We start from the raw sequence: 20,628 nt of genomic DNA, 5'->3' as shown, positions 1-20,628 counted from the left end.
CTTCTTCATTTTGGATCTGCATATAGTAAGAGACGATAAGGAAGGGGCTTGAAGTAAGTCCATTCTAATTAGCTGCAGAATACAAATGCATCAAAGCCTTACCTGAAATACTTTTACTCTTTTGATTTGTTGCTGCTCCCATAGTTTCTGATCATCATCCTCTTCTTCACCTTTTAAACTCTCATCATCACTTTCATTTACACCTGAAATTATCAAGGTTATAAATTATCGCAGTTAATAACAGCACAAGAAATAGGAGCAGGTGTAACCCATACGGTTCTTAGAGCCTGCTCTGTTGTTCATTAAAGTCATGGCTAAACTTCTACATCAACTTCACTTTGCTGCCTTATCCTCATACCCCTTGATTCCCTTCACAACCAAACCTAAATATACTCAATGACTTACTATCCACAGCTTTCTGCGGTAGAGACTTCCAAAGATTCATAACCCTGTCAGTATTATCTCCTCATCTCAGTCTTAAATGGCCGACCCCTCATCCTGAGACTATGACCCCTGATTCTAGATTCCCCAGCCAAGGGAAATAATCGATTTCTGAAAATTTCAATCACCTTTCTGGATTCTGAAGTTAATGAGCTAGCAGCTAGTTGGGACCCCTGTGCTTACTTTACCTGGAAGTTTATCTTGCAGTGACTTTAGCTGCTAATCTATGCTATATTTCCCCAGTCCAAGTTCCATGATTTCCATCACCCCCAAGTCACGTGCTATCCTCAAATGGACATATATCCCTATCATCACAGGCTCAATGTGTTGAATTTCCTACCTAACACCACAGTGCGAGTGCCATCACAACAAATGTAGCGATTCAAGAAGATCCACCTTCTCAAGGCCATTAGAAATGGACTATAGACAAGGCAGTTCCAGCATCATCCTCATTCTGAGAACAATTTGTTTTTAAAAAATAATGCAACTTGACCAGGAAAATATAGCATAGATTAGCAACAAAAGTCACTGTAAGATGAACTTCCAAATAAAGTAAGCACTAGGGTCCCAACTAGCAGCGAGCTTATTAGCCTCAAAATCCAGAAAGGTGATCAATCAGATTTGTCTGTATACAATTTGCTCCCACTTTGCAATGCAACATAACTTCTGAAACTAGGCAGCCAGTTGCAAAGACTACCTGACACCATATGCTATCCTTTGTATACAGATTTAGCAATCCACAAATACCATATCCAGGGAATCTGAAATGGTATTGCAAAACACATTGGTGGAGTTAGGTTACAGGATAGTACTGGTGCTGGATTGAATCTGTTACTGCAGAGTCAATTGTTACTCAGGGAGGTGAATGGACATAGAATCATGCAGCATAAAAGAAGGCCATTTGGCCCATCATGCCTGTGCTGGCACTTTGAAAGAGCTATCCAATTAGTCCTCTGACCTTTCCACATAGCCCTGCAAAATTTTCTTTGTCAAGTATATATCCAATTTCCTTTGAAAGTTACCATTGACTTTGTTTCCACCACCCTTTCAGGCAGTGCATTCTAGATCATCATAACTTGCTGTATAAAATTAATTCTCATCTCACCTCCAGGTCTTTTGCCAATTACCTTAAATCTGTGTCCTCTGGTTACCAACCTTCCTGCCATGGCCTCTTGTAAATTGCATGTTGCAAGTGTTTGAAGAAGGGAATAAAAATAACAGTGGGTCGGGGATGGGTCACAAGATAGCAACCACACAATGCAATATTGCAAACATCCGTAAAAACATGTCCAACTTGCATCTCGCCGGACTTGCAGAATGAAATCTTTGGATCAGCTCCACTTGGTAAAATACCAAGATGTCATCTTGACTTTCAGAGCCGGATATTTAAAAAAGTCAGCTCCTTCAGGCTTTGGGATTTACAGCTTATTAATGAATTTCAGTTCATTACTCTGGGTTCTTGTACACCAGACTCAAAAACCATTAGACCATGGTTGGTGTTAATTGTGATTGATAAAGCAATCAGTCTACCAAGAAAAGAAATCACGGATTACGTGGTCACTGCTGTTTATGGGACCTTCATGTGCGCAATTTGGTTGCCACATTTCCCTACGTTACATCAGTGGGTAAACATCAAAAGGTACTCTACTGGCTGTGAATCACTTTCTTTCTTTAACTGCCCTTACCATTTGCAGACATGGCATTATGTGGAACCGGAGTCTTACCAATTTCTTCTGCCATTCTCTGTCTTTGTGTTTTCAGTAGCTTGGTGAAGTCTATTCTCCTCTCATGATTGTCAAGCTCATCATCATTAATTAGATCTTCTTCATTCAAGTTAGGCACTGAAATATCATCTCTTCCTAACGAATGAAGGGGAATGAAGTCAGCCTGGGCTCTGGCTACCTGTCGCTTTTTACGGGCAGCTTGGATGTACCTAGCGTCTGGAATCTCACCTGCACTGAACAGAACATATAGTGAGGACAAGCATCAAAAAATACTGCTATGTGTAAAAAGGTTCAAAGTGCAACATTTTAAAGCTAAAAACAAACAACAAGGACTTTAGTTGGTTTTGGGCGGCACATTGGCGCAGTGGTTAGCACCACAGTCTCACAGCTCCAGCGACCCGGGTTCGGTTCTGGGTACTGCCTGTGCGGACTTTGCAAGTTCTCCCTGTGACCGCGTGGGTTTCCGCCGGGTGCTCCGGTTTCCTCCCACAGCCAAAGACTTGCAGGTTGATAGGTAAATTGGCCATTGTAAATTGCCCCTAGTATAGGTAGGTGGTAGGAGAATTGAGGGAAGGTGGGGATGTGGTAGGGAATATGGGATTAATGTAGGATTAGTATAAATGGGTGGTTGATGGTCGGCACAGACTCGGTGGGCCGAAGGGCCTGTTTCAGTGTTGTATCTCTCTATGACTCTAGTTCCTTTGGCTCATATTTTGGTCACAAATCTGTACTTTTGTTTAAAAGATCATGGTGACATTCCGAAGAAGGGTCACTGACCCGAAACGTTAACTCTGCTTCTCTTTTCACAGATGCTGCCAGACCTGCTGAGTGGTTCCAGCATTTCTTGTTTTTATTATGGTGACATTCTTGCTTGAACACACTCAATCAGCTGAAGCATGCTATAACCATTAACCGAATGCAATCACTCAGGCTATGCTCTTTCACTTTTATAAGTTATAACTTCTGAAAGATTTATTTATATTGTAAATTATTTTCATTGGACCAAATTGCAGCAAAATATAAAGCACTAACCAATCCTGACGACAGAGAACATCAATATAATTTATGTTCTCCCATCTTTCACAGTGAACTAGGGGTGCACTACTTATCCAGGTTATAGAATAACAGCTTGCATTTATATAGCTCCTCTAACAGAGTAAAAAATCCCAAGGCACTTCACAGGAACATAATCAGACTAATACTGACATTGAGCCAAAAAAGGAGACATTAGGACATGTAACCAAATGTTTGGTCACAGAAGTAGGTTTTAAGTTGCAACTAAAAGGAGGACAGAGAGGTGGAGGGGCAAACAAGTTTGTGGAGAAAAATCTAGAGATAAGGGCTTATATGGCTAAATGCACAGATGTTGATGGCAGAGGGAAAAAAATCAGGGATTCACAAGAGGTCAGAATTGGAAGAACACAGAGTTGTCGGTGGGTTGTAGGGCTGGAGGAAGTTACAGTAGTAGAGAGATTCAAGGCCATGGAAGGATTTAACCTGAGGATGAGAATTTTAAATTTTAGGCATTGGTGGACCAGCAGCCAATGCAGGTCAGTGAGCACAGGGGTGATGGGTAAACAGGATTTGGTGCGAATTAGGATATGGACAGCAGTGTTTTACATAAGAACATAAGAAAGAGCAGCAGTAGTCCAAAAGGCCCCTCGGGCCTGATCTGCTATTCAATACATGGCTGATCATCTGCTTCAACTCGGCACAGTGGCGCAGTGGTTAGCACCGCAGCCTCACAGCTCCAGCGACCCGGGTTCAGTTCTGGGTACTGCCTGTGTGGAGTTTGCAAGTTCTCCCTGTGTCTGCGTGGGTTTTCGCCAGGTACTCCGGTTTCCTCCCACCACCAAAAGACTTGCAGGTTGATAGGTAAATTGGCCATTATAAATTGCCCCTAGTATAGGTAGGTGGGAGGAGAATATAGGGACAGGTGGGGATGTGATAGGAATATGGGATTAATGTAGGATTAGTATAAATGGGTGGTTGATGGTCGGCACAGACTCGGTGGGCCGAAGGGCCTGTTTCAGTGCTGTATCTGTAAAAAAAAAAACTCCACTTACCCGCACACTCCCCATATCTATCTCAGCATTAAAAATTTTCAGAAATGGAGCATCCACAACCCTTCGGGGTAGAGAATTCCAAAGATGCACAACCCTCTGAGTGAAGGCTGCCACATTCGGCCTGTGATTGTCTTTCAAATGTTCCCAAAGAGTTCGAAGTGGAATTTCTGTCACAGAACGAGCAAATCCAGTGAGGAGGACAATCAGGAGCAGAAGCAGCAACCGTTTCTGCTTCTGGCTGCCGCTGGGGCTAGACCTGGACACAGCCACAAATGGCGACTCACCTGCAACTCCAAACCTACTCCAGCAGCCGACAGGTCCGCCAGCCCCAACTCAGCCTCTGAGAGCTGCAGCATGGAAGCTGCGGACAACGGAGTCGAACGGAAAAACCATGCTCAGAAGGAGCCTGGGAAATACACCAATCAAATCAGTTGTAGTGACCAGAGCATGCTGAGCTTTGGGGATGACAGAGAAGGTAACAGCATGATAGCCAATCTGTTAGGCATCTGCAAATCAGTCAAACCCAGACCATTTTATAGTAAGAACTTGTTAAGTTTGGTTTGGAACTGTAAATTGCTGTCATTAAAGTATTGATGGGATTAGCATTCTTGAAAGTTGATCAATCACCAGGGCTGGATGAAATGTACCCCAGGCTGTTAAAGGAAGCCAGAGAGGAAATAGCATTTTCCAGTCCTCACTGGATACAAGAGGATTGTAGGACTGCTAATGTTGTATTTCTGTTTAAAAAGGAGCAAGGGATAGACTGAATAATTGCAGGCCACTCAGTCTAACCTCAATAGTGGGCAAATTATTGGAATCTATTGAGAGACAGGATAAACTGTCACTTAGAAGGTCAAAGATTAAGCAAGGGTGGTAGCAGTATGTATTTAAGGGAAGATCTTGTCTGACTTACTTGATCGAATTTTTTGAAGAAGTAACAAGGAAGATAGATGAGGATGGTACAGTTGATGTGGTCTACATGGATTTCAGCAAGGCTTTTGACCAGGTCCCACGTGGCTGACTGGTTAAAAAAACAAAAGCCCATGGGATCCAGGGAAATGTAGCAAGGTGGATACAAAATTGGCTCAGTGTTAGGAAATAAAAGGAAATTATTGACGGGTGTTTTTGCGACAGAAGGGCTGTTTCCAGTGGCGTTCCACAGGGCTCAGTACTGGATCCCCTGCTTTTTGTGGTATATATTAACAATTTGGACATAAATGTAGTGGGCATGATCAAGAAGTTTGCCAATGACACAAAGATTGGCCATGTGGTTGATAGTGAGGAGGATAGCTCCAGATTGCAGGAAGACATTGATGGTCTGGTCAGATGGGCAGAAAGTGGCAAATGGAAATCAACCTGGAGAAGTGTGAGGTGATGCATTTGGGGAGGTCAAACAAAGCAAAGGAATACACGATTAATGGGAAAATACTGAGAGATGTAGAGGAAGTGAGGGACCTTGGAGTGAATATTTACATATTCCTGAAGGTAGCAGGACAGGTCAATAGGTGGTTAAGAAGGCATATGGAATCCTTTTCTTTATTAGCTGAGGTATAGAATATAAGAGCAGGGAGGTTATGCTGGAACTGTATAACTCATTGGTTAGGCCACAACTTGAGTACTGTGTGCAGTTCTGGTCACCTCATTACGGAAAGGATGTAATTGCACTAGAGAGGGTACAGAGGAGATTTACGAGGATGTTACCAGGACTGGAAAAATGCAGCTATGAGGAAAGATTGGATAGGCTGGGGTTGTTCTCCTTGGAACAGAGAAGGCTGAGGGGGGGATTTGATTGAAATGTACAAAATTGAGAGGGCCTGGATAGAGTGGAGAACGTAGCTGAGAAGTCAGTGACTAGGGGGCATAGATTTATAATGATTGGTAGAAAGATTAGAGGGGAGATAAGGAAAAGAATTTTCACCTAGAGGGTGGTGGGAGCCTGGAAGGGCAGTAGAGACAGAATCTCTCAAATCATTTAAAAGGTGTCTGGATAAGTACCTCAAATGCCCTAACCTGCAGGGCCACAGTCCAAATGCTGGAAGGTGGGATTATGTTGGGTGGCTCTTTTCTCGGCCAGCACAGACACGGTGGGCCAAGTTGCCTCTTTCTGTGTCGTAAACTTTCTATGATTCTATCTTGATCCTGATGAACGAGTTCACGGACTCAAGTAAAAAATTTCAGCACAGCCAGCCAGTTAACCCACATTGCTTGTTTCACTGGGCCTATTCAGCCAAATCTCATTTCCCTGATCTTATTGCCGTTAAAATTTTCTAATTTCTTCGATCATGCCCTTGTATGCTGTTACAACTAAGTCTAAGTTTATGCCCCCTTACTACCAAGTCACAGCCAATAAAAAGAATCTTTCCCCATTCCCCTACTTAAACCTCCACTTTTACCCCTTTTTATCTGTTTACCATTTAGGTTATATTTCCATTTGCTGATCTTATTCAACTTTACACTTATCTACACTGAACCCACTTCTTTATCTATCTACATCTTCCTGAAATCTTCCCCAGTTTGCCATGTCCCATTAGTTCCATGTCAAAACCAAGTTTTAATCTTTGTCCCTTTGTGCCCGTGTCCACATCAGTTATAAATCAGAACAAGCAACCCCATACAGACGCCGGGACACACTATATAAAGTCAATCTGAGAAACAGCCATTTACTGCTACTCTCTGCATTCCATTCTTCAGCTATCCCTCTCTCCATATACCACCATTTATCTTTTAAATATCACAGATCTGAAGGTTTGCATCAAATTTCTCACATAGTACTTTACCAACCTCATTTTTGAAAGTCCTAATATACTACAACCATTTGTCTATTTGTTCAATAATTTCCTTGAGGAATTCAACTAGTTTTGTCAAGTATAACTTGCCCATTCCAAATCCACATTGACATTTGTTTCCAAGTGTTCACTATTGTTATCCTTAAAGTAGTCTCTAGCTTGCAGCCTTCTAGTGGGATCAGGGGATCCCTTCTTTGGGGGCAATCCAGAGTCCCTGGAGGGCCCTCCCACTGGTGAGCATTGCCCCCCAGGAAGAGACTATCCCACCCTCAACCACATCTCCCCATTCTCCATTCTCCTCCCCCCACCCCCACCAACCACCCCGTCACCGAGGCTTGTCTGAATGGCCCTGGCAACTCCGATCCACTGACCTTTCCCAGGGTCCCAGACATCCTCCATGCTCCAAGGCCTCCTGCAGTACCAGCAGTCGCCACTGCTCCCAGTAGTCTTCCGAATGGCCGGCAGCTCATTCCATAAAGGGACGGCATCCTTGACAGCGGGCAGTTAATTGGCTGCTGGCAGCTAAATGGCTTCGGGGGTCTGATGGAGGGCCAAGGCAAGGGTCTCCTTCTGCCTTCCGGCCCATCGCCATAACAAAATGCAACCCAAAATTACTGAAGGAAATGCAAATATATGCTGGTCGTCAAGGCAGTCTCCAATATCATAGTTTGAAGAAAGAATTAACTGTCGCATTGGAAAACTGCAGCTTAAGGTGGGTGTTGGTGGGACAGTAGAAATTGTCAATGAAGCATCCTGCCCACCTTGGAAAGAAAGGTATAAAAATTCTTGTGAAGAATGGTTCGGTGCTTAAGCCAAGCAACTTGGTCAGCTACTGAAGAGAATGATAGGCAGGGAGGTGACCTCTCGCTGGGTGATCATATGTATAACTCCTTGTAACGTACTTGTGATGAACGGGCGTATTGCTAATGGGCGTATTGTATTGTTCACTGTTATTCCTATCAAACCTCGTAAAGACATTAGTGTTTAACTTGGGCTTTGAGTGTTGTCTCATTATTTCTCGTAATTCTAATATTCTCACAGTAGAGTAAACTATCAATGGGTAGAAGGTTACATCTTACACCCTTTACTACTGATCAGAATGTTACTAATCTGCACCCTACTCACCTTGTGCATAAATACTTGCCACTTCTGAACTGCTATTTTACCTGCAAATTTTTCTGTCCATTAAGCTGTGCTGCAATCCCTCTAAAATTTGGATTTTTTCCCCAATCCAAAATCTTGGTATTTGACTCCATGTTTTCTTCAATTTAAGTGCAATTCTAATGATGTAATGATCAATGCCCCCTAAATGTTCCCTTATCTTCAGGTTCCTTATTTGTCCCAGGTTAATTAACCAGAACCACGTCTAGGACTGCATCTTTCTTCACTGGATTTGTAACATGCTGACTAAATAAACAGAATTGAATGGAATCTATGAACCCTTCCCATTTTGGCCACCAATTATCTTCTTACCAATTACCTCTCAAACGTTCCTTAAAGACCCTCCCATACTAATTACTACCCATTACTTCTGTAAACCTCTGAATTATCCAGAAGTTTCAGTATTTTTTTTTTGCTATTTAGTGATGTATAATGGACAAGCAATTTTTATTTCTTTAGTAATTCAATCGAGTCCAATCTGAACACGTTAGATCATATCCCTTTGTTCTAATGCTTTTAGTTAATCTTGAGCCCTTTTCGTTTCATCTCTCCTCCAATATTGATATCCAGCATCTTTAGCTTACAGTCCAACTTCAGTCGAAGGCCAAATTTTGATTAAAGAAGTGACCCCATGGCTTCCCATAATAACTAGTGCTTCAATTTCCCAACCTTGTTGATGCTTCACACATTTATAAACAGACATTTCAACCCAATCTCACTGTTACTCCTTGGTAGCCTTCTCCCTCAGTCTCAAAATCCCACCCAAAACAAACAAATTTAACATCATAGCCACAGTTCTACCAATTCTTGGTGCCAGGATATTGATACTGGGTTGGTTTGGGTGCATTTTGTTCCTTGCTACAGCCACATCCTGTTTTTGATGCATGAAGGAGAGACGGCTGTGAGGTTTTTGTACAGTGAATTTCAGAAAAATTTGCACACCGTCAGCCAGCAGTTAGGAGTGAATGTAACTGAGAATTTCGGTCAAGTTTCAAAACTCCCGCACATTTCTGATTGCCAGAAGTGCTACACAATGAGATTTACCATTTTCCTATTAATATTTGTTTTCAGATAGTTGCCCTGAAGCAATTGTAGCAAAACAACCGAGCAGCATGCCAGGCCGCTTCGGAGGGCATTATAAGTCACTCACATCGTGTGGGACTGGTATAAAGATCACGTAGGGATGGAAAGTTCCCTTCCCTGAAGGATATTATTGCATTTTTTACAACAATCTGCAGGCTTTCATGGTAATTTGTGTGACTGGCTCAAAAAACAAAACAGATTTACTGAAATCAAGTGGGATGTGAATGCACAAAAACTGCCTGGTTAGTCTGACACCAAAGCCACAATGTGACCGCATCACTTCAATACCATTTGAAAGTGGGCATCTTTGTTTTGGTGTTTTTAGACATGATACAACTGCAAAGAGATAACTATTTCAGAGCAGTATATAGTTTAACTATTTAGTCAGTTTTCTAAGCATTACACATATTAAAGCCCAAGTCTGTCAAAGAATTAATATCAATTCCATACCAGGTGGTGGCTTTTCTCACACTCCAAATCTCAATATAGCAAAATGTTATGCAGTAGGGAGATTGTTTTTCGACAGGTGATCCATCGATCAGGCCTGCTTCTCCCTCTTTACATAGAATACAGGTATACAGTATAGAAACGAAGAACAATACAGCACAGGAACAGGCCATTCGGCCCTCCAAGCCTGCGCCGATCTTGATGCCTGCCTAAACTAAAACCTTCTGCACTTCCGGGGACCGTATCCCTCTATTCCCATCCTATTCCTGTATTTGTCAAGATGCCTCTTAAATGTCGCGATCGGACCTGCTTCCACCACCTCCCCCGACAGCAAGTTCCAGGCACTCACCACCCTCTGTGTAAAGAACTTGCCTCGCACATCCCCTCTAAACTTTGCCCCTCGCACCTTAAACCTATGTCCCCTAGTAACTGACTCTTCCACCCTGGGAAAAAGCTTCTGACTATCCACTCTGTCCATGCCGCTCATAACTTTGTAAACCTCTATCATGTCGCCCCTCCACCTCCATCGTTCCAGTGAAAACAATCCGAGTTTATCCAACCTCTCCTCATAGCTAATGCCCTCCAGACCAGGCAACATCCTGGGAAAGCTCTTCTGTACCATCTCCAAAGCCTCCACGTCCTTCTGGTAGTGTGGCGACCAGAACTGCACGCAATATTCTAAGTGTGGCCTAACTAAAGTTCTGTACAGCTGCAGCATGACTTGCCAATTTTTATACTCTATGCCCCGACCGATGAAGGCAAGCATGCCGTATGCCTTCTTGACTACCTTATCCACCTGCGTTGCCACTTTCAGTGACCTGTGGACCTGTACGGCCAGATCTCTCTGCCTGTCAATACTCCTAAGGGTTCTGCCATTTACTGTATACTTCCCACCTGCATTAGACCTTCCAAAATGCATTACCTCACATTTATCCAGATTAAACTCCATCTGCCATTTCTCCGCCCAAGTCTCTAACCGATCTATATCCTGCTGTATCCTCTGACAATCCTCATCATTATCCGCAACTCCTCCAACCTTTGTGTCGTCCGCAAACTTACTAATCAGACCAGCTACATTTTCCTCCAAATCATTTATATATACTACAAACAGCAAAGGTCACAGCACTGATCCCTGCGGAACACCACTAGTCACATCCCTCCATTCAGAAAAGCACCCTTCCACTGCTACCCTCTGTCTTCTATGACTGAGCCAGTTCTGTATCCATCTTGCCAACTCACCTCTGATCCCGTGTGACTTCACCTTTTGTACCAGTCTGCCATGAGGGACCTTGTCAAAGGCTTTACTAAAGTCCATATAGATAACATCCACTGCCCTTCCTTCATCAATCATCTTCGTCACTTCCTCAAAATACTCAATCAAATTAGTGAGACATGACCTCCCCTTCACAAAACCATGCTGCCTCTCGCTAATAAGTTTGTTTGTTTCCAAATGGGAGTAAATCCTGTTCCGAAGAATCCTCTCTAATAATTTCCCTACCACTGACGTAAGTCTCACAGGCCTATAATTTCCTGGATTATCCTTGCCACCCTTCTTAAACAAAGGAACAACATTGGCTATTCTCCAGTCCTCTGGGACCTCACCTATAGCCAATGAGGATGCAAAGATTTCTGTCAAGGGCCCAGCAATTTCTTCCCTTGCCTCCCTCAGTATTCTGGGGTAGATCCCATCAGGTCCTGGGGACTTATCTACCTTAATGCTTTGCAAGACACCCAACACCTCCTCCTTTTTGATAATGCAATGACTGAGACTATCTACACTCCCTTCCCTCGGCTCATCATCCACCAAGTCCTTCTCTTTGGTGAATACTGATGCAAAGTATTCATTTAGTACCTCGCCCATTTCCTCTGGCTCCACACATAGATTCCCTTCTCTGTCCTTGAGTGGGCCAACCCTTTCCCTCGTTACCCTCTTGCTCTTTATATACATATTAAAAGCCTTGGGATTTTCCTTAATCCTGTTTGCCAATGACTTTTCATTACCCCTTTTAGCCCTCCTGACTCCTTGCTTAAGTTCCTTCCTACTGTCTTTATATTCCTCAATGGATTCGTCTGCTCCTAGCCTTCCAGCCCTTACGAATGCTTCCTTTTTCTTTTTGACTCGACTCACAATATCCCGCGTTATCCAAGGTTCCCAAAACTTGCCAAACTTATCCTGCTTCCTCACAGGAACACTGGATTCTGATCAACTGATGTTTGAAAGACTCCCACATGTCAGATGTTGATTTACCCTCAAACAGCCGCCCCCAATCTAAATTCTTCAGTTCCTGCCTAATATTGTTATAATTAGCCTTCCCCCAATTTAGCACCTTCACCCGAGGACTACTCTTATCCATATCCACAAGTACCTTAAAACTTACGGAATTATGGTCACTGTTCCCGAAATGCTCCCCTACTGAAACTTCGACCACCTGGCCAGGCTCATTCCCCAATACCAGGTCCAGTACGGCCCCATCCCTAGTTGGACTATCTGCATATTGTTTCAAGAAGCCCTCCTGGATGCTCCTTACAAATTCTGCCCCATCCAAGCCCCTAGCACTAAGTGAGTCCCAGTCAATATAGGGGAAGTTAAAATCACCCACCACCACAACCCTGTTACCTTTACATCTTTCCAAAATTTGTCTACATATCTGCTCCTCTACCTCCCGCTGGCTGTTGGGAGGCCTGTAGTAAACCCCCAACATCGTGACTGCACCCTTCCTATTCCTGAGCTCCACCCATATTGCCTCGCTGCATGACCCCTCTGAGGTGTCCTCCCGCAGTACAGCTGTGATATTCTCCTTAACCAGAAATGCAACTCCCCAATCTGTTTTACATCCCCCTCTATCCCGCCTGAAGCTTCTAAATCCTGGAACATTTAGCTGCCAATCCTGTCCTTCCCTCAACCAAGTCTCTGTAATAGCAACAACATCATAGTTCTAAGTACTAATCCAAGCTCTAAGTTCATCTGCCTTAGCTGTTATACTTCTCGCATTGAAACAAATGCACTTCAGACCACCATTCCCGCTGTGCTCCGCAACATCTCCCTGCCTGCTCTTCCTCTTAGTCTTACTGGCCTTATTTACTAGTTCCCCCTCATTTATTTCACTTGCTGTCCTACTACTCTGGTTCCCACCCCCCTGCCACACTAGTTTAAAGCCTCCCGAGTGACACAAGCAAATCTCGCAGCCAGGATATTTGTGCCCCTCCAGTTTAGAAGCAACCCGTCTTTCTTGTACAGGTCCCATCTGTCCCTGAAGAGATCCTAATGATCCAGATATCTGAAACCCTCCCTTCTACACCAGCTGTTCAGCCACGTGTTTAGCTGCACTATCTTCCTATTTCTAGCCTCACTGGCACGTGGCACAGGGAGTAATCCCGAGATTATAACCCTCGAGGTCCTGTCTTTTAACTTTCTACCTAACTCCCTAAACTTCCCCTGCAGGACCTCATCACTCTTCCTGCCTATGTCGTTGGTACCCCAACCTCTGGCTGTTCACCCTCCCCCTTCAGAATGCCCCCTGTCCGTTCAGAGACATCCTTGACACTGGCACCAGGGAGGCAACATACCATCCTGGAGTCTCTTTCACGTCCACAGAAGTGCCTATCTGTGCCCCTGACTATAGAGTCCCCTATAACTATTGCTCTTCTGCGCTTTGTCCCTCCCTGCTGAACAACAGTACCAGCCGTGGTGCCACTGCTCTGGCGGCTGCTGCTGTTTTCCCCTGATAGGCCATCCCCCCCAACAGTATCCAAAACGGTATACTTGTTAGAGAGGAGGATAGCCACAGGGGATTCCTGCACTGACTGCCTGCCCCTTCTAGCAGTCACCCATCTATCTGCCTGCACCTTGAGTGTAACCACTTCTCTAAAACTCCTGTCTATGATGCTTTCTGCCACCTGCATGCTCCTAAGTGCATCCAGTTGCCGCTCCAACCGATCCATGCGGTCTGTGAGGAGCTGCAACTGGGTACACTTCCTGCAGATGTAGTCTCCTCCCTCTGGTTTAGTTACTCTACTTATTAATTAGTTATTAGGGTTTCAATCAATTTTTTTCAATGTTTTATTTTCAAATTCAGTATAAATTCCCTACCAGCCAATCAGGTCACATCTTTCCTGTGACATCACTTTCAGTTTTTTTTTTACCAGAGGTAAGTTTTTTATACTTACCGGTCCGGAACTCTGCCCTCCAATTCTTCTCCCAGTCAGCTGTGCTCTTTGGAAGCTCTCGGCTCCCCTCACTCTGAGGACAGGTAGGAAATGAAAGGAGCTCCTTACTCCCTCCTCACCGAACTTCCTCAGTTCCCAAACTTCCACTATAGCACTCTAGTGCAAACAAAGTCAGCACTGTAAGATGGCTTACTTTTATACTGACTGACTCTAGCCCCTGAAAACTGGTTTAAGCCAATTCTCTAATTAACAAGGTGCAGCTGCAAGCAGAGCCTGTGTGAACCTTGTTTAAAGCTGGTCTAAAACTCACCTTCTCCAATCCTAACAGCAACTGTTAAGTTAATCTGCTAAATAAAAGACAGATTAGATTTAAGATAACATTAACCCTTAATTATCCTCAGTTACCAAACTTCCACTATAGCACTCTAATGCAACCCAAGTCAGCACTCCAGTGAAACAGGCCATTTGGCCCAACTGGTCTGTGATGTTTATATCCCACACAAGTCTCCTCTCATTTCACCTACCTCACCACAGCCTTTCAGCATATCTTTCCATTTCCTTCATGTACTCATCCAGTTTCCTTTTGAAAGCATTCAAGCTATTTGCCTCAACCTCTTCCTGTGGTAAAGAGTTCCACATTCTAATCATTCTCTTAACAAAGAAATGTCTCCTTATTTTCCTATTGGATTTATTAGTTACTCTCTCCTATTTATAGCCCCTAGTTTTGGATTCTCCCACAAGTGGAAACATTCCCTCCACATCTACCCTGTCCAACCCACTGATCATTTTAAAGACCTCTAACAGTTCACTTCTCAGTCTTCTCTTTTTTGAAGAAAAAAGCCCCAATCTGGTCAACCTTTTGCATTGGCTGCAATCTCTCCGTTCTAGTATCTTTTATTTGTTCATGGGATGCAAAGGTCGCTGCAAGACCAGCATCTATTTCCCATCCCTAATTGTCCTCGAAAAGGTGGTGTTAAGCCACCTTCTTGATCGCTACAGTCCTTGGGGTGCAGGTACACCCACAGTGCTGTTAGGAAGGAAATTCCAGGTTTTTGACCCAGCCTCAGTGAAGGAACAGCGATATAGGTCCAAGTCAAGATGATATGTGACTTGGAGGGGAACCTGCAAGTGGTTGTGAGCCCATGCACCTGCTGCCCTTGTCCTTCTAGAAGGCAGAGGTTACAAATTTGGAAGATACTGTCAGAGGAGCTCTGGTTAAGTTGTTGCAGTGTGTCTTGTAAATGGTATACACATTGCTGTCACTTTGCACTAGTGGTGGAGCAAGTGAATGTTTAAGGTGCTGGATGAGGTGCTAATCAAGCAGACTGATTTGTCCTGGACAGTGTTGAGCTTCTTGTATGTTGTTGGAGCTGCACTCATTCAAGTGGGGAGTATTCCATCACATTCCTAACTTGTGCCTTGTAGATGATGGACAGGCTTTGGGGAGTCAGGAGATGAGTTACTCGCTGCTGAATTCCCAGCCTCTGACTGCTTGTAGCCACAGTATTTATATCACTGGTCCAGTTCAGTTTCTGATCAATAGTAAACCCAAGGATGTTGATGGTAGGGGATTCAGTAATGGTAATGCCATTGAATGTTGAATGCCATTGACATTGAATGGGAGATGGTTATATTGTCTCGTGTTGGAGACGGTCATTGCCTGTCTCTTGGGTGGCACAAATGTTATTCACCACTTAAAAGCCCAAGCCTGAATATTGTCTAGATCTTGCCTGCACACAGGCACAAACTGCTTCAGTATGAATAGTTGCAAATGGAACTGTACTGTGCTATCAGCGAACATTCCCACTTCTGAACTCATGAAGGAGGAAAGGGCCTGGGACACTGTCCTGAGGAACCCCTGCAGTGATAACCTGGGGCTGAGATGATTGGCCTCCAACAACCACTCTTTCTTTGTGCTAAGTATGACTCCAGCTGGTGACTTCCCCCAATTCCCACTGACCACTTTTACTAGGGCTCCTTGATGCCACACTTGGTCAAATGCAGCCTTGACATCAAGGGCAATCACTCTCATCTCACTCTGGAATTCAGCTCTTTCATCCTTGTTTAGACCAAGGCTATAATGAGGTCTGGAACCAAGTGGTCCTGGCAGTACCCAAACTGAGCACGGGTGAGCAGATGTCACTCAACAGCACTGCTGACAACACCTTCCATCCCTTTGCTGATGATTGAGAGTAGACTGATGGGGCAGTAATTGGCCGGATTGGATTTGTCCTGCTTTTTCTGGACAGGACATACCGGGGCAATTTTCCACATTGTCAGGTAGATGCCAGTGTTGTAGCTGTACAGGAACAGCTTGGCTGGGGATGTGACTAGTTCTAGAGCACAAATCTTCAACATCGTATCCATGATGTTGTCAGGGCCCATAGACTTTGCTGTATCCAGTGCGCTCAGTCGTTTCTTGACGCTGGGGACCTCAGGAGGAGGCCATGATGGATCATCCACTCGGCACTTCTGGCTGAAGAAGGATGCAAATGTTTCAGCCTTGTCTTTTGCAATGACGCGCTGGGCTCCGCCAGCAATGATAATGGGGATGTTCGTGGAGCCCCTTCCTCCTCCCGATTTGTTTAATTGTCCACCACCATTCACAACTGGATGTGACAGGGCAGCAGAGCTTTGATCTGATCTGTTGGTTGTGGGATTGCTTAGCTTTGTCTATGGCATGCTGCCCTCCACTGTTTAGCATTCATGTAGTCCTGTGTTGTAGCTTCGCCAGGTTGGCATCTCATTTTTAGGTTTGCCTCTGCTGCTCCTGGAATGCCCCCCCTGCCCTCCTCATTGAACTAGGGTTGGTCCCCTGGCTTGATGGTAATAGTAGAGTGAGGGATATGCTGAATCATGAGGTTACAGATTGCGGTGGAATACAACTTTGCTGCTATTGATGGCCCACAGAACCTCATGGATATCATACTTGTAAATCTTTTTTGAACTTGATCCAGTGCTTCTACTTTTCTTAATAGTAGGGAGACCAGAACTGTGCACAGTACTCTAAGTGTGGCCTGATGGTACAGGGATGAAGGAACTCAGATGTGGAGAGACTAGAGAAGTTGGGATTGTTCTCCTTAGAAAATAAATGGTTTAAGGGAGATTTGATAGAGATGTTAGAAATTATGAGGGGGGTTGATAGAGTAGATGCAGAGAAACTGTTTCCACTGGCAGGAGGGTTGCTTACCAGAGAGCACAAATTTTAGATAATTGGCAAAAAAAATACAGCAAGGAAATGAGTCTTTTATAAATTTTTTACGCAGTGAAATGTTGTTATCTGAATACACTACCTGAAAAGGCAGTGGAATTAGATTCAATAGTAACTTTCCAAAGGAAATTTGATATATACTTGAAAAGGAAAAACTTGCAAGGCAATGGAAAAAGAGGCGTGGGACTAATTGGATAGCTTTTTCAAAGAGCTGGCATCGACACGATGGGCCGAATAGTTTTCTGTGCTGTATGATTCTATTTTATGAACTAGGGTCCTATATAAGTTTAACATAACTTCACTACTTTTGAATTCTATATCCTGCTTATGAATGCAATGCAATGAATCCTGCTAAAAATATGTATATATAAGCAACAAGGAGACGTAGCTGTCGAAAAATAAGCTGCAAAAGATGCTTTGGGTATAAAGACTGTATTTGTCCGTGTACGAGAAGAGCAACTACCGTCCTATTCTTTCCTTTTACTTTACCAAATCAACAAGGGCAATAATGTTAATGATCATTTGCTGCATTTGAATTTCCAAACCTGGTTGTATTTTGTGTTGGAATACACTGGAAGTCTCAGATTCACCAGCTTCATTTTTTGTATGCATTTCCACTGTCTCCTCCTCTGAACTGCTTCCTTTTTGAATTTTTGTCAGTGTAGAATCTTGGAGAATTTCCTTATCTAGTCAAACAGAAACCAACATGCATTAGTAAAAATAAAACTACATATGAACACCAGGTCCTTGTCAAAATGTTAGCTGATTTATTACATAGTGTGTTGTATTGTTCAGCTCAACAAACAAATTTTACACAACTGTTCCTGCTCTGTCTGCAGACTGAACTGAATACAATAAATCTTCAAACTAACCATCATTTTCTGTGAACTCATGCTCAAGAAAGTGCCTTGTTAACCTTCCCACAGTAACCAAACTGCAACAAGGTATAGCAGGCTCAAACTAACTTTGTGTGCGACAGTTTCAATGCCAGAATAAAAGATAAAACCATTTTTTCCACCTTTTCTTTTGAGTAAAGGTCATGGCTTCCACCGTATCAATCATTAACTACTCAACTGAGATTCCAATTTAGTACTTATTCTAAGCTTTCAACTACTCTGCAAAGGGTCTACCACTAATGGTGGTTCTTGGAATGTCTGAAGGTAACCAGCGGTTGGTAATTGTCTCAGCAGTGGTGGGAATGACACAAGAGCCAGTACAGTCGATGCTTCAGAGGACATTAAGCAGTCTTGGTGACAGTTAATGTGTGGAGTTTAAAAGGTCAGCTCAGGATCCTTAGGTTGCACAAAACTGGTTCAGCCACCTGACCAGCAGAAGAGGAGAAGGGCTGTGGCAGGTGGGCACAATAGCAGAGCTTTTGGCTTAAATCAATGTTTAACTGGCTCACCATTACTCATGGGATACAGAGATGAAACGAGGTCGTAGAGGTACAGCTGATGTTTTCACCATACACATTGCAATTGACCCCATGCCAACAGATAATGTCCAGGCTCGAGGGGCCAAATGGCCTACTCCTGCTCCTAATTCGTATGTTTGTAACTGAGAGGCAATGTGTAAATGATAAAAAAAAAAAAAATTTGGAAGCCAAGGATGAAACCCTGAGGTACTTTAGAGGTGATCATGCAGTGGCAGGGAGGGCTTGCAAGGGAGACAAGAATGGAGAAATCATTGGTGTAAATGTACTGGCTGCTTTGGATAGGTAGGAGTGGAACCACACCAGGGTGAATTCACAGAGGTGGACCATGAAAAAGATGCAATGGAAGAAAATGGAGTGGCCAACCGTACTGAGAGCTGTGGAGAGGTCAAGGAAAGCAGTGAGGACACAATCACAAATGATGCCACAGGTGAGGGCACAATCAAGACCAAGAGGTTAAAACAGTGAAAATTATGGATGATTGAAAATGGACTGGATGCTAACAACACATTCAAGTAGCGTAGAGAGGAAAGGGAGGTTAGGGATAACTATAGTAACTTTAAAAGACAAAGAGATTATGAATGGGTTTTTTAAGGAGGAAAATTGTAGTTTTGAAGGGAAGCTACTTACAATATGTGAGCATGAAGGCAAAGAAAAGTGGTCTTATGGCCAGGAGTTGGGTGGAGAGGGGATCAAGGGAGAGGTGGATTTCATAGAGAAGCTAAGTCTGTTGGTAGTGGTAGGGATGGGAGTGGGAATGTGAATAGTGAGAGATAATAGGATCGAGATGAGGGTGAGTGGGGAGAAGAGAAGATGAAGCAGCCCAGACAGCTGATGATCTTAATCTATAAGTCCATACATAAGCACCTCACACTTGTGCTGAAGGAAAGGATGAAGGCTGAGGCACTATTTGTGCTCTGTCTGAGGTGACAGGAGCAACAATTTCAGAATACATTCTTAAACAAGATCTAAGGACAAATGAACTTAATTTGAACACAAGCTTCTTAAAACAGCAAACTATAAAGATTATTCAGAACATAAAACTAAGCATTAAAGTCAAGCACAGGGCTCCTGTGAAAGTTCAGTAAGTTCAGGCTGTGACTGGCTAAGCCACGTTACTCAGAGGTCATCCCCACTCGATGCTGAATGAGCTGATTATACCAAAAGCATTGATGTTAGTCTCTGTATCACAGGCGTAGGGAAATGGAAGTCAGACAGAGTTTGTGCTCTTGCTGGAAGTGTGCATATGTGAATGTCAGTCAAGTTAGGATTGGATTCAGCTGTGGTACTGAATATCCTAACAGCAGTCACTGTGAAAGCTCACGCATGAAAAAAATTGTACAGTCATAACAGCACAGGAGGCGGCCTTTTGGCCCATCGATTCCATGCCAACTCTCTGTACACCAATCCAATCAGTCCCATTGCCACAGTCTATCCCTGTAGCCTGCAGGTTTATTTCCCTGAAGTGCCCATCCAATTTCCTTCCGAGATCATTAATCATCTCCGCTTCCACCACCCTCGTAGGCAGCAAATTCCAGGTCATTACCACTCGCTGCTTAAAAAAGTTCTTCCTCACATTCCCCCTGCATCTCTTGCCCAAAACCTTCAACCTGTGTCCCCTAATCCTTGTATCATTAGTTTACGGGAACAGTTTTTCTTTGTCTATCCTATCGAAGCCTGTCATAATCTTGTACACCTCTATCAAATTTCCCCTTAATCCCCTTTGCTCCAAGGAGAAAAACCCCAGCTTCCCCAACCAACCTTGCAGCTAAAATCCCCCATCCCTGGACCCATTCTAGTAAATCTCCTCTGCACCCTCTCAAGGACCCACACATCCTTCTTAAAGTGTGGTGACCAGAACTAGATGCAATACTCCAGTCGTGGCCTAAGCAGAGCGTTACAAAGGTTCAGCATAACTGCCCTGCTTTTGTACTCAATGCCTCTATTTATGATGCTCAGGATCCCATATGCTTTACTAACCACTCTCTCAATATATCCTGCCCTCTTTAAGGGCTGTGCACATAAACCCCAAGGTCCCTCTGTTCCTGCACACTCTTTAGAATTGTGCCATTAAGTCTATAATTGCCTCTCCCTACCCCTTCTGCCAAAA

The 20,628-nt window shown here is 43.7% G+C and overlaps 1 protein-coding gene across 1 annotated transcript in view; it reads right to left on the bottom strand.

Moving 5' to 3' along the window:
- Positions 1 to 20,628, bottom strand: part of LOC137367122 (intron Large complex component GCFC2-like) — an 85,849-nt gene that overhangs the window by 55,504 nt on the left and 9,717 nt on the right. The window contains exons 3-5 of the mRNA XM_068028559.1: positions 17,632 to 17,772; positions 2,166 to 2,393; positions 103 to 203 (exon numbers count right to left, since the gene is read on the bottom strand). Of these exons, the coding sequence (XP_067884660.1) occupies positions 103 to 203; positions 2,166 to 2,393; positions 17,632 to 17,772 (470 nt within the window). The remainder of the gene's footprint in view (positions 1 to 102; positions 204 to 2,165; positions 2,394 to 17,631; positions 17,773 to 20,628) is intronic.

The sequence above is a fragment of the Heterodontus francisci genome, chromosome 3, assembly GCF_036365525.1.
Source record: "Heterodontus francisci isolate sHetFra1 chromosome 3, sHetFra1.hap1, whole genome shotgun sequence".
NCBI lineage: Eukaryota > Metazoa > Chordata > Chondrichthyes > Heterodontiformes > Heterodontidae > Heterodontus > Heterodontus francisci.
Note: the sequence above shows the minus strand (reverse complement) of the source record. Positions and strands in the feature narration are given on the sequence as shown.